General features: G+C 40.0%; 2 protein-coding genes and 1 non-coding gene across 3 annotated transcripts in view; 2 read left to right on the top strand and 1 right to left on the bottom strand.

Moving 5' to 3' along the window:
• The window catches only part of LOC134390120 (receptor-type tyrosine-protein phosphatase gamma-like), a 228,059-nt gene that overhangs the window by 170,637 nt on the left and 41,677 nt on the right, over positions 1-15,745 (bottom strand). The window lies entirely within an intron of this gene.
• LOC134391425 (small nucleolar RNA SNORA14) lies at positions 5,691-5,818 on the top strand. The gene has a single exon (XR_010024965.1). It is a non-coding gene; the product is annotated as a small nucleolar RNA SNORA14 (small nucleolar RNA).
• On the top strand, positions 7,812-8,501 carry LOC134391381 (high mobility group protein B1-like). Its single transcript, XM_063115447.1, has one exon. It carries the CDS (start codon positions 7,812-7,814, stop codon positions 8,457-8,459), a length of 648 nt encoding a protein of 215 aa, XP_062971517.1. The 3' UTR covers positions 8,460-8,501.

Below are 15,745 nucleotides of genomic sequence, written 5' to 3'. Positions count from 1 at the left end.
AATGTGTCAGTAGAGAAAAAAAGTTCTGAAGAGAGTAGAAGAGAAATAAAAGTAGCTCATGGCTCAGTAGAGGGTGCTTGCTCCATTATCACCGGCAGCAAAAATAATCCTCCAAATGCCTTACCCAAGAAAACAACATTTCCACCTTGATCTTCCATGTTGTTTCTAGCTCTTTACACATGCTAACTATCTGTACTGGCCACTATGGTTTTGATCAGCTGATGTTTTCTAATGGCCTCAGATGGAGATTTCAAAACTTTCTTTCACTGACAACTTTGTTTCCTCCTTCACATATTTCTTCCTAACTAGTTTATACGACCCCCTCAAAAGAGACTGGGTTTTCTACATTTCTGGAACCCAAGAGAGTCTATTAAGGTCCCAACCATAAAACTGGCAGAACTTTGGAAAAACTTTTGACCCACAAAGAAAGCTTATTCTCCTGTACCTAAACGAAGATTCACTAACTTTGAGGCACATGATAACCTCCCTCAAATTACTGAATATTTAAGAGAGGGCCAAAAAGAGGCCTTTTAAAATAGAGGATACTATTGCATCTGCTCTTTAAAAATAAAATAATTTTCCTTCTCCTTTGTCTTCCTTTATCCTCTCATGCAAAGGTTCTATAGTGATTGAATAAGAGGAAAAAAATTCTAATTGCATTATCCCAAGGCAGATATAAAAATTCTTTAATAAAATAAACACGACCACATTAAAATCATTCTGAAATAGGCAGAAAAGTCATTTGGTGATAATTGAATGTTGATTTTAAAAGTCTTGATGAATGCTGCTGGAGAGAGAAAATAGGATATGAAAATAAACAATACTGCCTTTTGGAGAACAAAACACTGGAGGTATATCTATAGAGTTGATTCTACAAAATAAATATAGAAACCTAATGGAAAAACATATTGTGCTTCCTTGTACTGAGATAATTTTTATATGATCAAATTAAACAGAATAAGAAAATGAATTTTGCCTTTCCTTATGCTTTATGTCTGTTAACAATAAAAATTTCAAACTGCTGAACTTACCTCAACCTAGCCCAATAACCTTGACACATTGGTCAACAAAAACATGTGTACTCAAAAGTTTATTTTTACTACATGTATTTAATGGTATGTTAAAGTATTTGACTCTTTTAAGATGTGGGTCAAGGCTAGAGGTCACAATCCTAATTCCTATCCTATGCTCTTTGATGTGTCTCAGAGGTACAAATATGACATGAATTCATTCAAGCAGGCAATTAATCTTTACTGAACACCTGCCTTGTACCAAGGCATGTGCTAAATGCTGAGCTCACAGGGATGACTAGGGCCAAAAGAGTGAGCATCTCCAGGAAGCTCAAGGTCTCATAGGAAAGACAACGGAGGAAACCAGCACTCCCAGCACAGAGCAAGAGAGTCTATGAGAGGACACCCGCAAGGACACCCAGGAAAGGAACTGGAGTGAAGCTGGAGGAGAGCTGAAGCCTTCTAGGATGAAGAGATTAAGGTGAAATCCAAAGGAAAATTAACAATAAAAAATGGCCATGTGCGGTGAGGAAGCAGGAGGAAGAAAGTTGTGGGTAAAGGAGCATCATGCTTCAAGACCAATAATAAAGATGGAATGAGTGAGACCTGGAGTAATTTTCAGAAGATCAGAAAAGCTAAATTCAGAAAGGGTTTCAGTATAATGAAGGCACATCATAGAAATCACAGGGCTTTAAAGCATGGTCACCAGGCCACCCTGGGACTTACTCTAAAGACATATGGTCACTTGGATCCCACTTTCAAAGCCCAAGTTTATTCCACACCAGTCCCTGGGCATGGCTTTAGGAGGGGCCAGGGCAAGGCTGAAAACACTGTTCACGTCTCTGAGTCTGTAACTGGTATGGAAGCTCCAGGTCAACTTGTCTGGCTTTGAGCTTGCCCCAAATCCTATGAGCTTCAGAAGTAAGTGACATGCCAGCCATGCCAGATTTTCCTTGACCCTCTGAGAGGCAGCACGCAAAGCAATTAAGAGCTGGCACAGATCTGGGTTCTGACCTCAGCTCACCATTTCCTGGGTATAGCTCTGGGTAAACTAAAGCCTGTCCCTCAAAGAGGGATGATTATGATGCAGAATTAAGAAGAGGTTATGAGGGCTAAGTGAGATAATGCAGTCAAAGCACTCCACACTGTGCCAGTCACATGGCAAGAGTCAGTACAAGGGAGTTGCCATCATCAAAATCACTGCCACGACCATAACTACCACCATAATCCCCATCGCCATCATCATCTTTAAAATCCTTAACATCACCACCATCATCATTGCTCTCACTATCATTTCTGTCACCATCATCACCAGAACTATTATTACCACCATTGTATCTGGGCATATAAGATCTAGTGAAAGATTTTGTGGGCAGAAATAAGAAGTTCCTTTTAGTCACCACTTCAATCCTAGATAATCTCCCAGAATCTCAGATGATGGGGGAACTAGCCAAAAGGTGATTTCTAAGCATAAGGCAAGAAATCCGAGTACTGAGAATTAGGGGTCACAGGTGGTACCTGAAGGAAGAAGTTTTGCAAAATTTCCTTGCATGACAGAGAGAAATTCAAGGACATCCTCAATCCTTCTTAATTTCAGATGGAAAGTCCTGTCCTGTATGTTTCTAGAACTCACGGATGGTATCATCTCAACCTTCTGACGACAATCTGCCCACCCACGGAAAAACATGTTGTTATTATTCACGTGGTACAAGGGAAGAAACAACGTTCTGTCTTCTGGATTTATCAAATTTGGCATCCGAACAGGTTTCTAAGTCTCCAAGTCAATTCTTCTCTGAGGCATTGCTGCAAAGAATTAACTCTGCTATTCATTACCCTCAAAATATAACAACAGTAAATACTTAATTTACACTTAATATATTGTGGATGTTAAGAGCAGAAAACTTCAATATACATCAACTCACTTAATTCTCACAACCGCCACAAGAATCAGCTATTACTACCCACATTTTACAGTGGAAGAGACTGAGACATTGAGAGGTGGAATGTTATGACCCAGACTGACTAAGTAACTAAAACCTTGGTCTGTTCAATGTCATCACCTGAGCCCAGCCTCTATATCTGCCTCCTGCAGCATGTCCACCCCAGCACTTAGCCTAAGCCACCCAATCAAAATTGGCAAAATTATTGAAACTACTACATATCAGGGGCCACACCCAGGCTTTAAGAGCGATAAAATACAGAAGAGCTTCTCAAAATAGAAACCAAGGTGTGTTCCCAGCTCTACCTGATATCCTTGACCCAGCTCTGACAAGCTCCTATACTTCACTGCTCTATGTTCCACCTAAAAACTCTGCTCATGAGAACCATGTGCAACTTCAAATAAACTCTGTGGAAACAGACTGACTCTTCTGTAATGTCTCAGAGAGCTTCAATGGAACACATTAACTGTCTTAATCATTACCCACAGCACATTCCCAGAGATGCTCAATGCTGAATAAATACATTTCTTCAAGTGCGCCTTTGTGTCTGGCATCTTACAAGACATTAAAACTGATATTTGGGGGAAAATTGTCTCCAATTTGTGAGACCTGAAATCTACTTGGAGTATGAAATATAAATATGCTTAGAAAATGAAAATGCTTTCTTCTTATGTTCATTAGGCGGAGTCTTTCAAAATTTAGAGGCAATCCTCATGTTATGTTTTATACACAGATGCACCAAGCAGCTATAAAAGCAACTTTTTAAATATTAAAGACATAGAGCTAGTTGTCGGCTGGAAAAGTAACTACCTATAAAAAATACTTAACACTGAAAACCATCAGAAACCAACAATTTCTTATTAAATCTATTTAACGTCAAGAGTGTCTTACTGAGTGGAATAAGTTTTTTAAATATTTAACACATAGAGCCACTTGGAGGCTGAGAAGGTATTTTTTATTAAACATACTTAATGATTAGCACTGTTCTAATGCTGGGTGAAAAAAAAGGCAAGTGTTGTAACTGTTACAAAGCAAAGGCGCCAAGTGTTTACAGCTGTGCTGGCAGCAGACCAAATCCTTACAAAGCATAGTTAAGTCTCACCAGCTGTAGAAGTCCCTACACGGCGGATCACCTCAAATGCATTCTTAAATCAAATTTAACACACGGCCACATTTGTTTAACTGATCATCTATGAAATAAAATCCTCAGGACAGCATATAAAATAGTTCTGTACATAGACTCTCAGATCTACCAAAAATTGGGACCTGAAGTTCAAATTTGTGTACAAATCACAATTGTACTTAAGAGAAAAAAATATGGGACAAACACACACCACAATATTTGGAAAACATTCTATGTTTTTGCATTGCTATTACTCATCTTGTTTCCACAATTTTATTAAGGAAAAAGAGATTTTTTTTCCCTGTTGTATGGAAACAATTATTACCAGAAATGGTAAGAAACTTTCCAGAAGTTTCTTACTAGCTTAAATTTTTTTAAAAAATTTAACTTGTACATATAAACACTTCTCTGTTTTGTTTTTTTAAAAATCTCTCTCTCTAATATTTATATATATTTCCACACAACTCTACCTTATTTGGGTTGTGACAATTGTGGTCACTAAGAAATAAAGCAAAACTGCTCATATAAGCTATTCTTGGATAAATTATAGTACATTTAATCAAATGCTTTGCCAAGACCATAGCAAGTGCTACAAACTTTTATTATAGCATGTTTTTCTAAGTTTGAAGGTGAGCCTATATTACCCACTAAGGGTAGGAAGAACAAAAATTTCTTTCGTTAAAAATTACACAGATTGGGATAGATCATTCCATTTAATTTCCAAAAGAAACCCATGAGGCAAATAGTTTTATCCCCATTTAGCAGGTCAGGACATAGGGAAAAAAAAAAAAAAGGTTAAATAACTTGTCCAAATAATAATGCTGGAACATGAGTAAACTCTGGTCTATTTTTCTTTATCCTTCCAACTACCAAGGCTCAGTGTAGTGTTATGGACTGAATGTTTCTGCCTCACTCCCCTCCCCAAATTCATATGTTGAAGCCCTAGCCCTTAATGTGATGGGAAGGAATTAGGGTTAAATGAGGTCATGGGGTTGGGGCCCTCACGATGGGATTAGTGCCCTTCTAAGAAGAGATACCAGGGAGCTTGCTCTCTCTCTACACATGCGCAAAAGAAGAGGAGAGCCCTCAGAATGAAACCTACTTTGCCTGCACCTTGACCTTGGACTTTCTAGACTCCAGAACTGTCAGAAATAAATTTCTCTTGTGTAAGCCACCCCATCTGTGGTAGGTTGTTATGTCAGTTGGAGCAGAGTAATATACTCAGCCACAGCTGAACAGTTCCTAGATGGACTAGAAATGTAACAGAAGATGAAGCGTTTGATTTTGGCACACCAGAGCAGGTCTGTATAATCTGAGCACCTGGGCCACAGCTTCCAAAATAGGAGTGATTTTGCCCCTCAGGGGACATCTGGAAATGCCTGAAGACATTTTGATTGTCACAACTTACAGGGGGCTGCTACTGGCAGCTGGTGTATGGAGTCCAGTGATGCTGTTAAACATCCTAAAAAGCACAGGACACATAGGCAGAGAGAGGTAGATTAAAGGTAAGAAGTGAAAACTGGAGATGTCCATGTAGCCAATCAGGAAGCACAACATCGAGAGACAAATTCCATCAATCCTATAACCTGGCACCATGTCAATAAAATGACTGATTTGTTGCATTCTTAAATTCTCTTGGTAGCTTCACTCTAAATGCTTCCAAGATATGAATGAATGCTATAGAAATTTCAGAGGAGTCCAAAGGACTGCATCTCTCCTGTGGCTCAGTCTTCAGACCTGTGGGAGGGAGGGAGAGAGGGAGGGAGGGAGGGAGGGAGGGAGGGAGGGAGGGAGGGAGGGAGGGAGGAAGGAAGGAAGGAAGGAAGGAAGGAAGGAAGGAAGGAAGGAAGGAAGGAAGGAAGGAAGGAAGGAAGGAAGGAAGGAAGGAAAAACCCCAACTTATTTATATATGACTGAGTTATCCTTATATGACCTCTGGGTCCAGACTGCCTGGGTTCCCACCCCAAACCCTATCACTTTCTTAACTAGCTGCAAGTGCCGGGCATCACCAGTTTAACCCCTCCTGGCCTCTGTTTCCACATCTGTAAACTGTGGATAAAATAAACACTTCTCGGATAAGATTACTGTGAGATTAGATAATGCACTCAAAGATTATTACTATTAATTAATTACTGTTACTGGCTTCTGTGCATTAGGGAACACTGCGTGTGTGGTGCAGAGGAGGCAGGAAGCGGTGGCGATCGAATTATCTGAATGTAGAGCTATGCACAGGCGTGTGTCATACCACAGCTACAGCAAAGAGGAATGGATTATGCCCCCGAGGCCCAGATGATTTGCTCATGGCATTTAATCAGAGGATGGTACAAATTACCCAGCATTTGTCCTCTGGCTTGTTCCACAGCACATCGCCTTAGCTACTGCTTTTCTGGCTGTTTATTTACACTGTTTCCTTTTGGACCAAAATCTCAGTTAAATTACTCCAGGGACATTTTTATCTTTTTCCTTCCCAAGAAGTTGCATATATAAGTGAACCATTAGAACTGATTCAGGTCAGTGAATTACATCAAGTGCCAATAAAAGTGAGGCGAAACTATGCCTGAAACCAGCACCCTTGACTTGTTTAACTCTTGAATGGATTTCATGACAAACTGTAAGAGTCACACACAAAAATCACATTCTGAATTTTCCTCATTCAATCTTATTCCCATTAAAGTGAGGAGTGGCAGGAGGGTTGGCCACTGTCTCCAAATAATGCCAGGGCTAGGACAGAAGAAGAAAAGACTCAGAAGTTGGGGTGGAGGAAAGGGGAAAACATTTCTAGTTTGCAAAAACAGAGGATTTATTTTTCTCCAATATGTATTCTTTTTTGTAGACAATTCTAATTTGTAATTCCTGTGGAGTTCTAGAAATTCCAAATGAGACTTACCTCCTTCAAGGCTTTGCTTAAATGTCACATTCTTAATGAGGCCTGTTAAGCTGTAACCCACACCCCCAACAAATTCTTGGCCTGACTGATTTCCCTTAATGTACACTATTTTTTTCCAAAGTACTTTTCACCTTCTAACATTTTAATTATTTAGAATGTGTATATGTAACATACAATTATATATAACATACAATAAAAATATATAACATACAATTATATATAATGTATATATATAACATACAACTATAACATGCAATTATTTATAATGTTTTTGGCCTGTCTACCTTGCTAGAATGTAAGCTCCATGCTGGCAAGAATTTTTTTCTGTTCACTGATACATTCCAAGTGCTACAGCAGGGCTTGGCACATAGAAAGTACATGATACTGTGTTGGATACATCACTGAATATAAATATAACACCAATTGTTCACCCATAAAACCTGTAGGAGTCCTTCCTCGTCCATGGATTCCCTTTCCATTACCTGTGGTACAGTATAAGAAGATGTTTTGAGACAGAGGAGGAGAGAGAGACCACATTCACATAACTTTCATTACAGTAAACTCTTATAATTGTTCTATTATTAGTTCTGGTTGTTTATCTTGTACTCTGCATAATTTATAAATTAAACATATCATAGATTTGTATGTACAGAAAAGAACATAGTATATATATATAGGTACTATCTGTGGTTTAAGGCATCCATGGGAGGTCTTGGAATGTATCCCCCTCAGATGAAGTGGGTAATACTGCATAGTTAAGAATGAACAAGGCTGAGAGACAGCGCCGGGGCAAGTGAGAGCCGGACGGGCACTGGGCGACTCTGTGCCTCGCTGAGGAAAAATAACTAAACATGGGCAAAGGAGATCCTAAGAAGCCGAGAGGCAAAATGTCATCATATGCATTCTTTGTGCAAACTTGTCGGGAGGAGCACAAGAAGAAGCACCCAGATGCTTCAGTCAACTTCTCAGAGTTTTCTAAGAAGTGCTCAGAGAGGTGGAAGACCATGTCTGCTAAAGAGAAAGGAAAATTTGAAGACATGGCAAAGGCGGACAAGGCCCGTTATGAAAGAGAAATGAAAACCTATATCCCTCCTAAAGGGGAAACAAAAAAGAAGTTCAAGGATCCCAATGCACCCAAGAGGCCTCCTTCGGCCTTTTTCTTGTTCTGTTCTGAGTATCGCCCCAAAATCAAAGGAGAGCATCCCAGCCTATCCATTGGCGATGTTGCAAAGAAACTGGGAGAGATGTGGAACAACACTGCTGCAGATGATAAGCAGCCTTATGAAAAGAAGGCGGCTAAACTGAAGGAAAAATATGAAAAGGATATTGCTGCATACCAAGCTAAAGGAAAGCCTGATGCAGCAAAAAAGGGAGTTGTCAAGGCTGAAAAAAGCAAGAAAAAGAAGGAAGAGGAGGAAGACGACGAGGATGAAGAGGATGAGGAGGAAGAGGAAGACGAAGAAGATGAAGAGGAAGAGGAAGATGATGATGATGAATAAGTTGGTTCTAGCACAGTTTTTTTTCTTGTCTATAAAGCATTTAACCCCATGTACACAACTCACTCCTTTTAAAGAAAAAAACTGAAATGTAAGGCTGTGTAAGATTTGTTTTTAAACTGTACAGTGTCTTTTTTTGTATAGTTAACACACTACCGAATGTGTCTTTAGATAGCCCTGTCCTGGTGGTATTTTCAATAGCCACTAACCTTGCCTGGTACAGTATGGGGGTTGTAAATTGGCATGGAAATTTAAAGCAGGTTCTTGTTGGTGCACAGCACAAATTAGTTATATATGGGGATGGTAGTTTTTTCATCTTCAGTTGTCTCTGATGCAGCTTATATGAAATAATTGTTGTTCTGTTAACTGAATACCACTCTGTAATTGCGAAACAAAAAAGTTGCAGCTGTTTTGTTGACATTCTGAATGCTTGTAAGTAAATACAATTTTTTTTATTAGTAAAAAAAAAAAAAAAAAAAAAAAGAATGAACAAGGCTCCCACCAATTGCTGGACATGAGCCTACAACTGTGTGAGGCTTAAGTATTTTCCAGCACCTGGGAGAACAGCTACTCTCAGCAAGGACTGCATTTAAAATGAGGAATTTTGCATTAGATGCACCCGCCAACTTTCCATCTAGAAGCTACAGCTCCTCCATTAGAGAATGATAAATGTCATTGTCATAATCAGAAATTTTCTGTGGTTTTCAATGTGCTGGCTTTTATGCTGAAAGCCAAAGCATTAATAAAGCAATTGAAGGAGTAGGATTATAAGTCTATGAATGTCAGTGGCAAGGTTTCATATATGTCACTTTGCAATAATTAAGGATTTCAGAGAGAGTGCTACACACTGGGCAGAACAGGACTACTTGTATTTTTTAAATAGCGGATAGTGAGGACAGGACCAAAAGCAAATAAACGAGAAAAGTGAAGGCAAATTCAATTAATCATTTCGCCTACTGACACTTTAATGCGTTGTTGTTACAATCACTCTGAAATGTCCTGGAAGAATCTTCACACGTTCTCACTCCACCCCACCCCATTCGTTTTTCAGGGCCTGAAAGCTGAATGGCAACCTTCCTGATCAGCTTTTACGTTTGAAGGAGCTATCCCCCTGTCTCCAGGTAATACTAAGGTTTTTGAAATATCAGCTTTGCCTCATGACCATGAAATCAAATCACTCTCTTCTAGCTTTGGCTTTTACTTGGAGAAAACAGTCCCCAAATGCAGAGTCTGAAAACAGTGTCATCTTCAAGCCCAAAGCAGAGCCTTGCTGTCCACATTTTAACTTTAAATTTTCCCCAGGGTTTTGCTGTTCCCTAATCTAGTGGCTCAGAGGCTTAGGGGTCTTGCTCAGTGGAGCCCCCTGTGCGCCCAGGGCTCCTATCCTGCCTCAGAACGTCTGATACTCTCATCCATCACTTGAATCAATACGGCACAGTCCTGCTCCCCAAGAAGGAGCCATGGATAAGGACAGCCTCACAGACTAAGTTAATTTAAAAGTAATAGAGTGATATTGCCTCCCAAAACATTTATCGAAACTACACCTCCAGTGACTGGGTGTCATGGTGGCCAGGTCTACTGCAGAGAATCCCACAGAAAACCCATCACAGCCATGGCTTTGATTTTATTTTATTTATTTTACTTTTAATTTTTGTGACCGGTAAGGGGATCATAACCCTCGGCTTGATGTCGTCCGCACTGCGCTCAGCCAGTGAGCGCACTGGCCACCCCTATATAGGATCCGAACCCACGGCCTCAGCGCTCCCAGCGCCGCTGCGCTCCCAGCGCCGCACTCTCCCGAGTGAGTCACAGGGTCGGCCCTCATTTTATTTATTTTTTAGCCATTCATGGTTTTCTTCTGCTAGCAGGACACCTTTAAACTTTCTTTTGGGTGGGGGGGATGCTGACTTAGGACTGCTGTAATTCCTTTCTCTCAGTCACCTGACTATACTAATAACCTTCAGAACACAGAAATGTACACCAACTATTCAGAATTTTAATATCTATCACTAACTATAACTGACAAACTAGGAAGACTACAAAAGAGAAGGGTTTGAAAGACATTCTACCAGCAAACTCAACACATGGCTTTGAGAAGCTGCCTTTCAAAAAGATTCCAAGAAGGTCTTGAGCTGTATCAACACTACTCACTGTATTTACTAGCTGAGTAATACACGATGCATGGCTAGTGACTTAGTATCTTTGTACCTCAGTTTCCTTGTATAATATGCACAAAGATAATACCAACATCAACGGTTTCCTGTGAGAATTAAAATAACCCATATGCTTAGCACATAGCACTCAATAAACATTAACTTGTATTATCATTTTCTCTACGAGAATCATCAGTTAACAAGAAGAGTTTCTGGAAACCTCAAAAGAGTAGTCATGGTGGGAGTTCCTGAATTCTCTTCCTTCCCAATTTGCATTCACTAAAAGAAGTACAGAGGACAATGAGAGGAGAAAACAGGGAGGCGAGACCTCAGCAAGGAAATGAAAAAAGGCTTCCAACAACAGTTACATTTGAACTGACTTTAAAAAATGAGGAGTCTGCTCAGAGGTAGGACAAGCCAGGAGAGTAGGTTCAAAGGTCCTGAGGCAGGAAGAGACAAGGCCTTTTGAAGGAAGAAGGTCACTGATGCTGCAGACAGAGAATAAGGGAAAGAGTATTTCCAAATGCAGCAGGGGTGGGAGGCAGGAGCTGGGCCATGCACATATAATACTTTTATAGGGCACCCACACCAGCATGTCACAGGCAAATTGAACATCCAATATGAGATTTAAAACAAGATGAACTCATCGTGTCTCTATCTTAAAACTAGGTCAGTCATTCAACCATTTCAATATTATCTTGTGGGAGCAAATTTAGAGATAAGCTTGTGCAAATTCTGCCATCTGATTCCCCTTAGCATTAATAGTTCTGCCTGACAAAACCATCTGCACGGGCCTAACACTGCACTCTTTAAGTCTCTTACACATGAAGAGGCGTCATGATTTTTCACTGATCTGAAATTAAAATTTCCAGCCATAAAAAATATATTTAGATCCAAGGCTACATGTCACTTCTGAAATCTTGTCATTTAAATCACGTTAGGCGTTGAATGAGATATAGGTGAAATTTAACTTTCACTGCATTTTAGTCTCGATCACGGCAAATTTATAACCCAGGAGTAAATCTTGCTGTCAAGGAAAATGTCTTCACTAAATCAGATTTGTTGCTTCCCTCCTTCCTTCAATACTTTTGTAAAATTGGAATGCTCTTCAATAAAGTCCAGTTGTTTCATTCCTTCCTGGCCACAAAGGCTCTACTGGGGTTGCCAGTTCAGCCACTGGAAACTTCAGAATTTCTTATAACAGTATATTCAGTATTCAGGTTTGTTCAGCAAATGGTGTGATGAATATTTTTATTCGAATCCGTATTGACTACATGGAAAGCAATTGTTTAGGGAAAGGTCACCAATAAGCTTTCCTGTAGCTGAATTCCATTTCAGTCCTATCCCCACATGCCTTTGAGAGAATATCTGGCACTACTGACTACTCCTGCATTTCTCAAAGCAAAGGAGTCCCTTGGTTTCTGTGAGCACAGGTTTTCCTTCTACTTCTTGGCTATTGCATCTCAGTGTTCTCTGCAGTCCCTGCCCCCCTTCCTCTAGGTGCGTCCTAAAGGCTGGTGTAACTCCCAGCTCAGGGGGAGATGTAACTCACACCACACTCAATCCAACTGTCCTGAGTCACTATCATCAGCCCTAAGGCATTCATTTCTATGTGCCACACCTTCCAAATCTTCATTTCCAGTTCTGACTTGTCTCCTGAGTGGCAGATCCATCTAATCAATTGGTTTCTTAGACATCTCCAACTGGATATCCCCATGTAGGTCTAAAACAGAATTCATCCTCTTTCTCCAAAGCCCACCCCTTCCACAGGGCTTACTGTCTCAATGGGGTACCACTTTGGACCCAGCTGAATAAAGCAAAAACCTTGACATCATCTCTCTCTATCCTCTCTGAACATCCAACGTCAAGACTTGTCAGCCTCATTTGCCAAATATCCTTTAAATCAGTCCACTTTCCCTGGCCCCTGTCTCCAGTTGGATCTAAATAAGTAACCATCAGCACTGAGCTGTGTTACTTTAAGAGCCTCCCAAGGTGACTTCAGACTGCAGGATTCCTCAATCCATCAGAGTCTACACCGCGCCCCAGTCATCTACCTAATACATAACTCTAATCACGCTACTTCCTTCTTCAGAACACTTTAAAGGACTGTCATTACCCTTAGCATAAAATCCAAACTCATTACTGTCATATCCCCTGTCTCTCCAGCCTTCTCTCTTATCAATGCTAATCTTTAACTCTGTCCATCAGCCATCTGGGACTTCTTCCTCAAATGTGCCATTCTCTCCCTAAACTCTGGGCCTTGACATGGTATTCTTTGGAACACACCTTTTCCCAGATTCCTCTGTCCATCTCCTCTGCATTTTTTAGGTTTCAGGGAATTTATAACTTTTCTCAGGAAATAGTCCCAGAGCTTCAAGGCTAGATAAGTTACTCATCTCATTGTCTTCCAATGTAGCCTGTAGGTCACCTGTTGTACTATAACTGCACTTAGGGTACTAGTTCTGCCTCATTCATCTAGCACATAGACTGGTATATAGTTAGTGCTCAATACTACCTGTAGACTAAGTGCTACACAGGCAGTGGGGGTCAGTGTAAGTTCCTGTCCAGTTCCAGAGTGAATCAGACTTCATCCCAAATGGAGTCAATGGCAATTCCCTGCCTTGTTCAGTTTTTTGCACAATTAATCTCATCAGAGTTCATCGGTGCATCTCGCCTCCCAAACTGGATTTTATGACTTATGAATCCCCCACCACCCCAAGACCTACACCTTCTCAATACTCACTTGCTGGTCAACTAACTGATCGATGACGGCATCTCCAGTAAAAGCTTGAATCCCTTTACTCGTAATTATGAAACACGCTCAGGCTGACTAATACCCACATAACCGCAAATCTACAATAAATGCCTCGGCTAAAAAATTTAATTTATAGAAATGTTGCACTAGCTATTAAAAATACGAATTAGTCTTATGTATATTTTGTCCTCCTCCCTACCTCTAAAATTTCCCTAAAGCAATATTTTAATTAGGCTGTTTTTACAAGCAACTAATTTATGAGAAATTTGACAGGTTGACATTAGGATGCCAGATAAACATCAATAACAACAGGCTTTTAAAAAAATAAACTAAGCTTTTAAAAATTTTGGTAATGTGTCAATATGACCTTAGTTCAAAAAATGCAGAAAGTAACTGCAGGGAAAATTTCTCCATTGCTTTAAAACTGAGTGTACATGTTAGACACTTATCTACATAAAGTTAAACCTGTGTTTGGATATACATGATTTCACTAAAAGCCTCATGCAATTTAAAACTTGTTCAAGTCAGGATACACAATGAAAGAGGCAAATTGTAAACAATATATTTATTCATCAAACCCATATCCTTTAAGAGCACGTAGGGATAATCATGAAAGCTATTTATGAAGTCATTCAACCAGAGCCAGAAAATGCAAGTTGGAAGATCAGACTGGACAGTGTCTTGTGACAGGTGGAAGGTGGCCAGGCAATATGAAATGCAATGCATTATTTTAGGAACGTCACTCTTGCATGGTATTCAAAATTTCCACTTTATCCTCCCTTATAATACAAAGTTTAAAGTAAATCCAAGGTCTTATGAAGGAAGACCTGATCTCACCGACTAAACAGGAGCAGGTACATCAGTGTGTGTGCCTATTTCTCCTTGCAGTACATTTAAAATGGGAAATGGTTGGCTGGGATAAGAGGGGGTTTGAAGGTCACTTGTGTTATAGTCAATTTTCCTTAGGTTTTAATTTATGTGTTTTTTAAATGTGGACAGCATCCAGATGGTAGGTTTACCAGTGGAGATGGATAAATTAAAAAATAAATAACCCAAGCATCTCTTCAGAGGACATGCTGCTATTTTGACTCGTTCATAAATAATATCTAGTGTTTTAGCAGTTTCTCAGGGCGTGCTAGGAATGTGAATTGCAGAGAGAACACCCCCAGTCACCTTTTGATAATGAGCCCATCTTTGAATAATAGATACCTTTCTCTTCTGTTCTGGGAGGCAAATTTTGAAGCTTGTGAAAGTGAGAGATGCATTTGTGAGAAAGAGGTAAGCAGGGTCGCCAAACAGACTCTAAGTCAGACCTCTGTCAGTCCTGCTTGCTTCAGATGCCAGCCTGTGCCCAGATGATACACGGAGAGTTCTTGCAAGACCACTACTCTTGAGATTTGATGCTGGCTCACGTGCATCTGGCCTTTCAGAATTCAGAATAAAAAATTTATTGTGTGAGAAAGGACTTTCAGGGAAACTTCTCCCCTTTTCTCTAGAGACACCCACTCAGGGGATCACAGGTATATGCTCCTATCTGCTGTGTTTGTTTTGTCCTCCAAGGCCATAGCCAACCAGACCAGTTATGAACCACCTGACCTAAGATGGGCCAACCAGGTTGTCTTTCTTGGGTCTTTGGCATTAGGGCCAAAGGACTGTCATTGAGTATCAACCCATAACCTTCAAATTCAAGAAGTTTCAGGAATGAGACCACATGATATTGACTGAGAGAACCTATTTATAGCAGAAGAAGAAAGAAACCATGAAGATACCAACAGAAACTGCAAATATATAAAAAAAAAAAAGGCTGTGTCTACTTTCCACCCCCTTTCTAGCCACATCTGTGCCCATGAGTTCCATGAGACACTCTTTATAATAAACTATTCTTTCACGTTTAACCTGACTTCAGTGGGTTTCTGTCATGCACAACCCAGGAGTAACAAAGCAGGGATGACAACGTTCTGCTTTCAGATTGTGACCTGACTTCCTTCTTGATGGCCAACATGCAACATAACATAATATGGTAGCAAGGATTGACTAGGGATGTAAGCTACGTGCGTATTCAGAAATGCAGTGATAATACCTCAGCACTCCTGTTCCTGGTTGGAACTAAACAATTTTCTTCTGACTGAATTAACAACAGGATTTAATGAAACCACACATTTGACAATGTGTTTGGTCATGCATTTCAGTTTTGTTTGGAATCAGAATCACTCCTCTCCTAGAATAGGACAGATTAAACTATTAAAAATGTATAGGCAGTAATTAGTGTATCGTTGCCAGAAACACAAGAATATTTTCCAGTGTAATGTGGATGACACCACAGAATGATCATTTTGAAAGAACTCTTTATGATAAAAAAAAAATGCATATTTTTCAACAGG

The sequence above is a fragment of the Cynocephalus volans genome, chromosome 11 (genome assembly GCF_027409185.1).
Source record: "Cynocephalus volans isolate mCynVol1 chromosome 11, mCynVol1.pri, whole genome shotgun sequence".
Taxonomy (NCBI): Eukaryota; Metazoa; Chordata; class Mammalia; order Dermoptera; family Cynocephalidae; genus Cynocephalus; species Cynocephalus volans.
This window is presented reverse-complemented; position numbering and strand designations above follow the sequence as displayed.

What these genes read in the sequence shown, in the direction of transcription:
- LOC134391381 (XM_063115447.1), top strand. Translation starts at nt 7,812, where the DNA reads ATGGGCAAAGGAGATCCTAAGAAGCCGAGAGGCAAAATGTCATCATAT.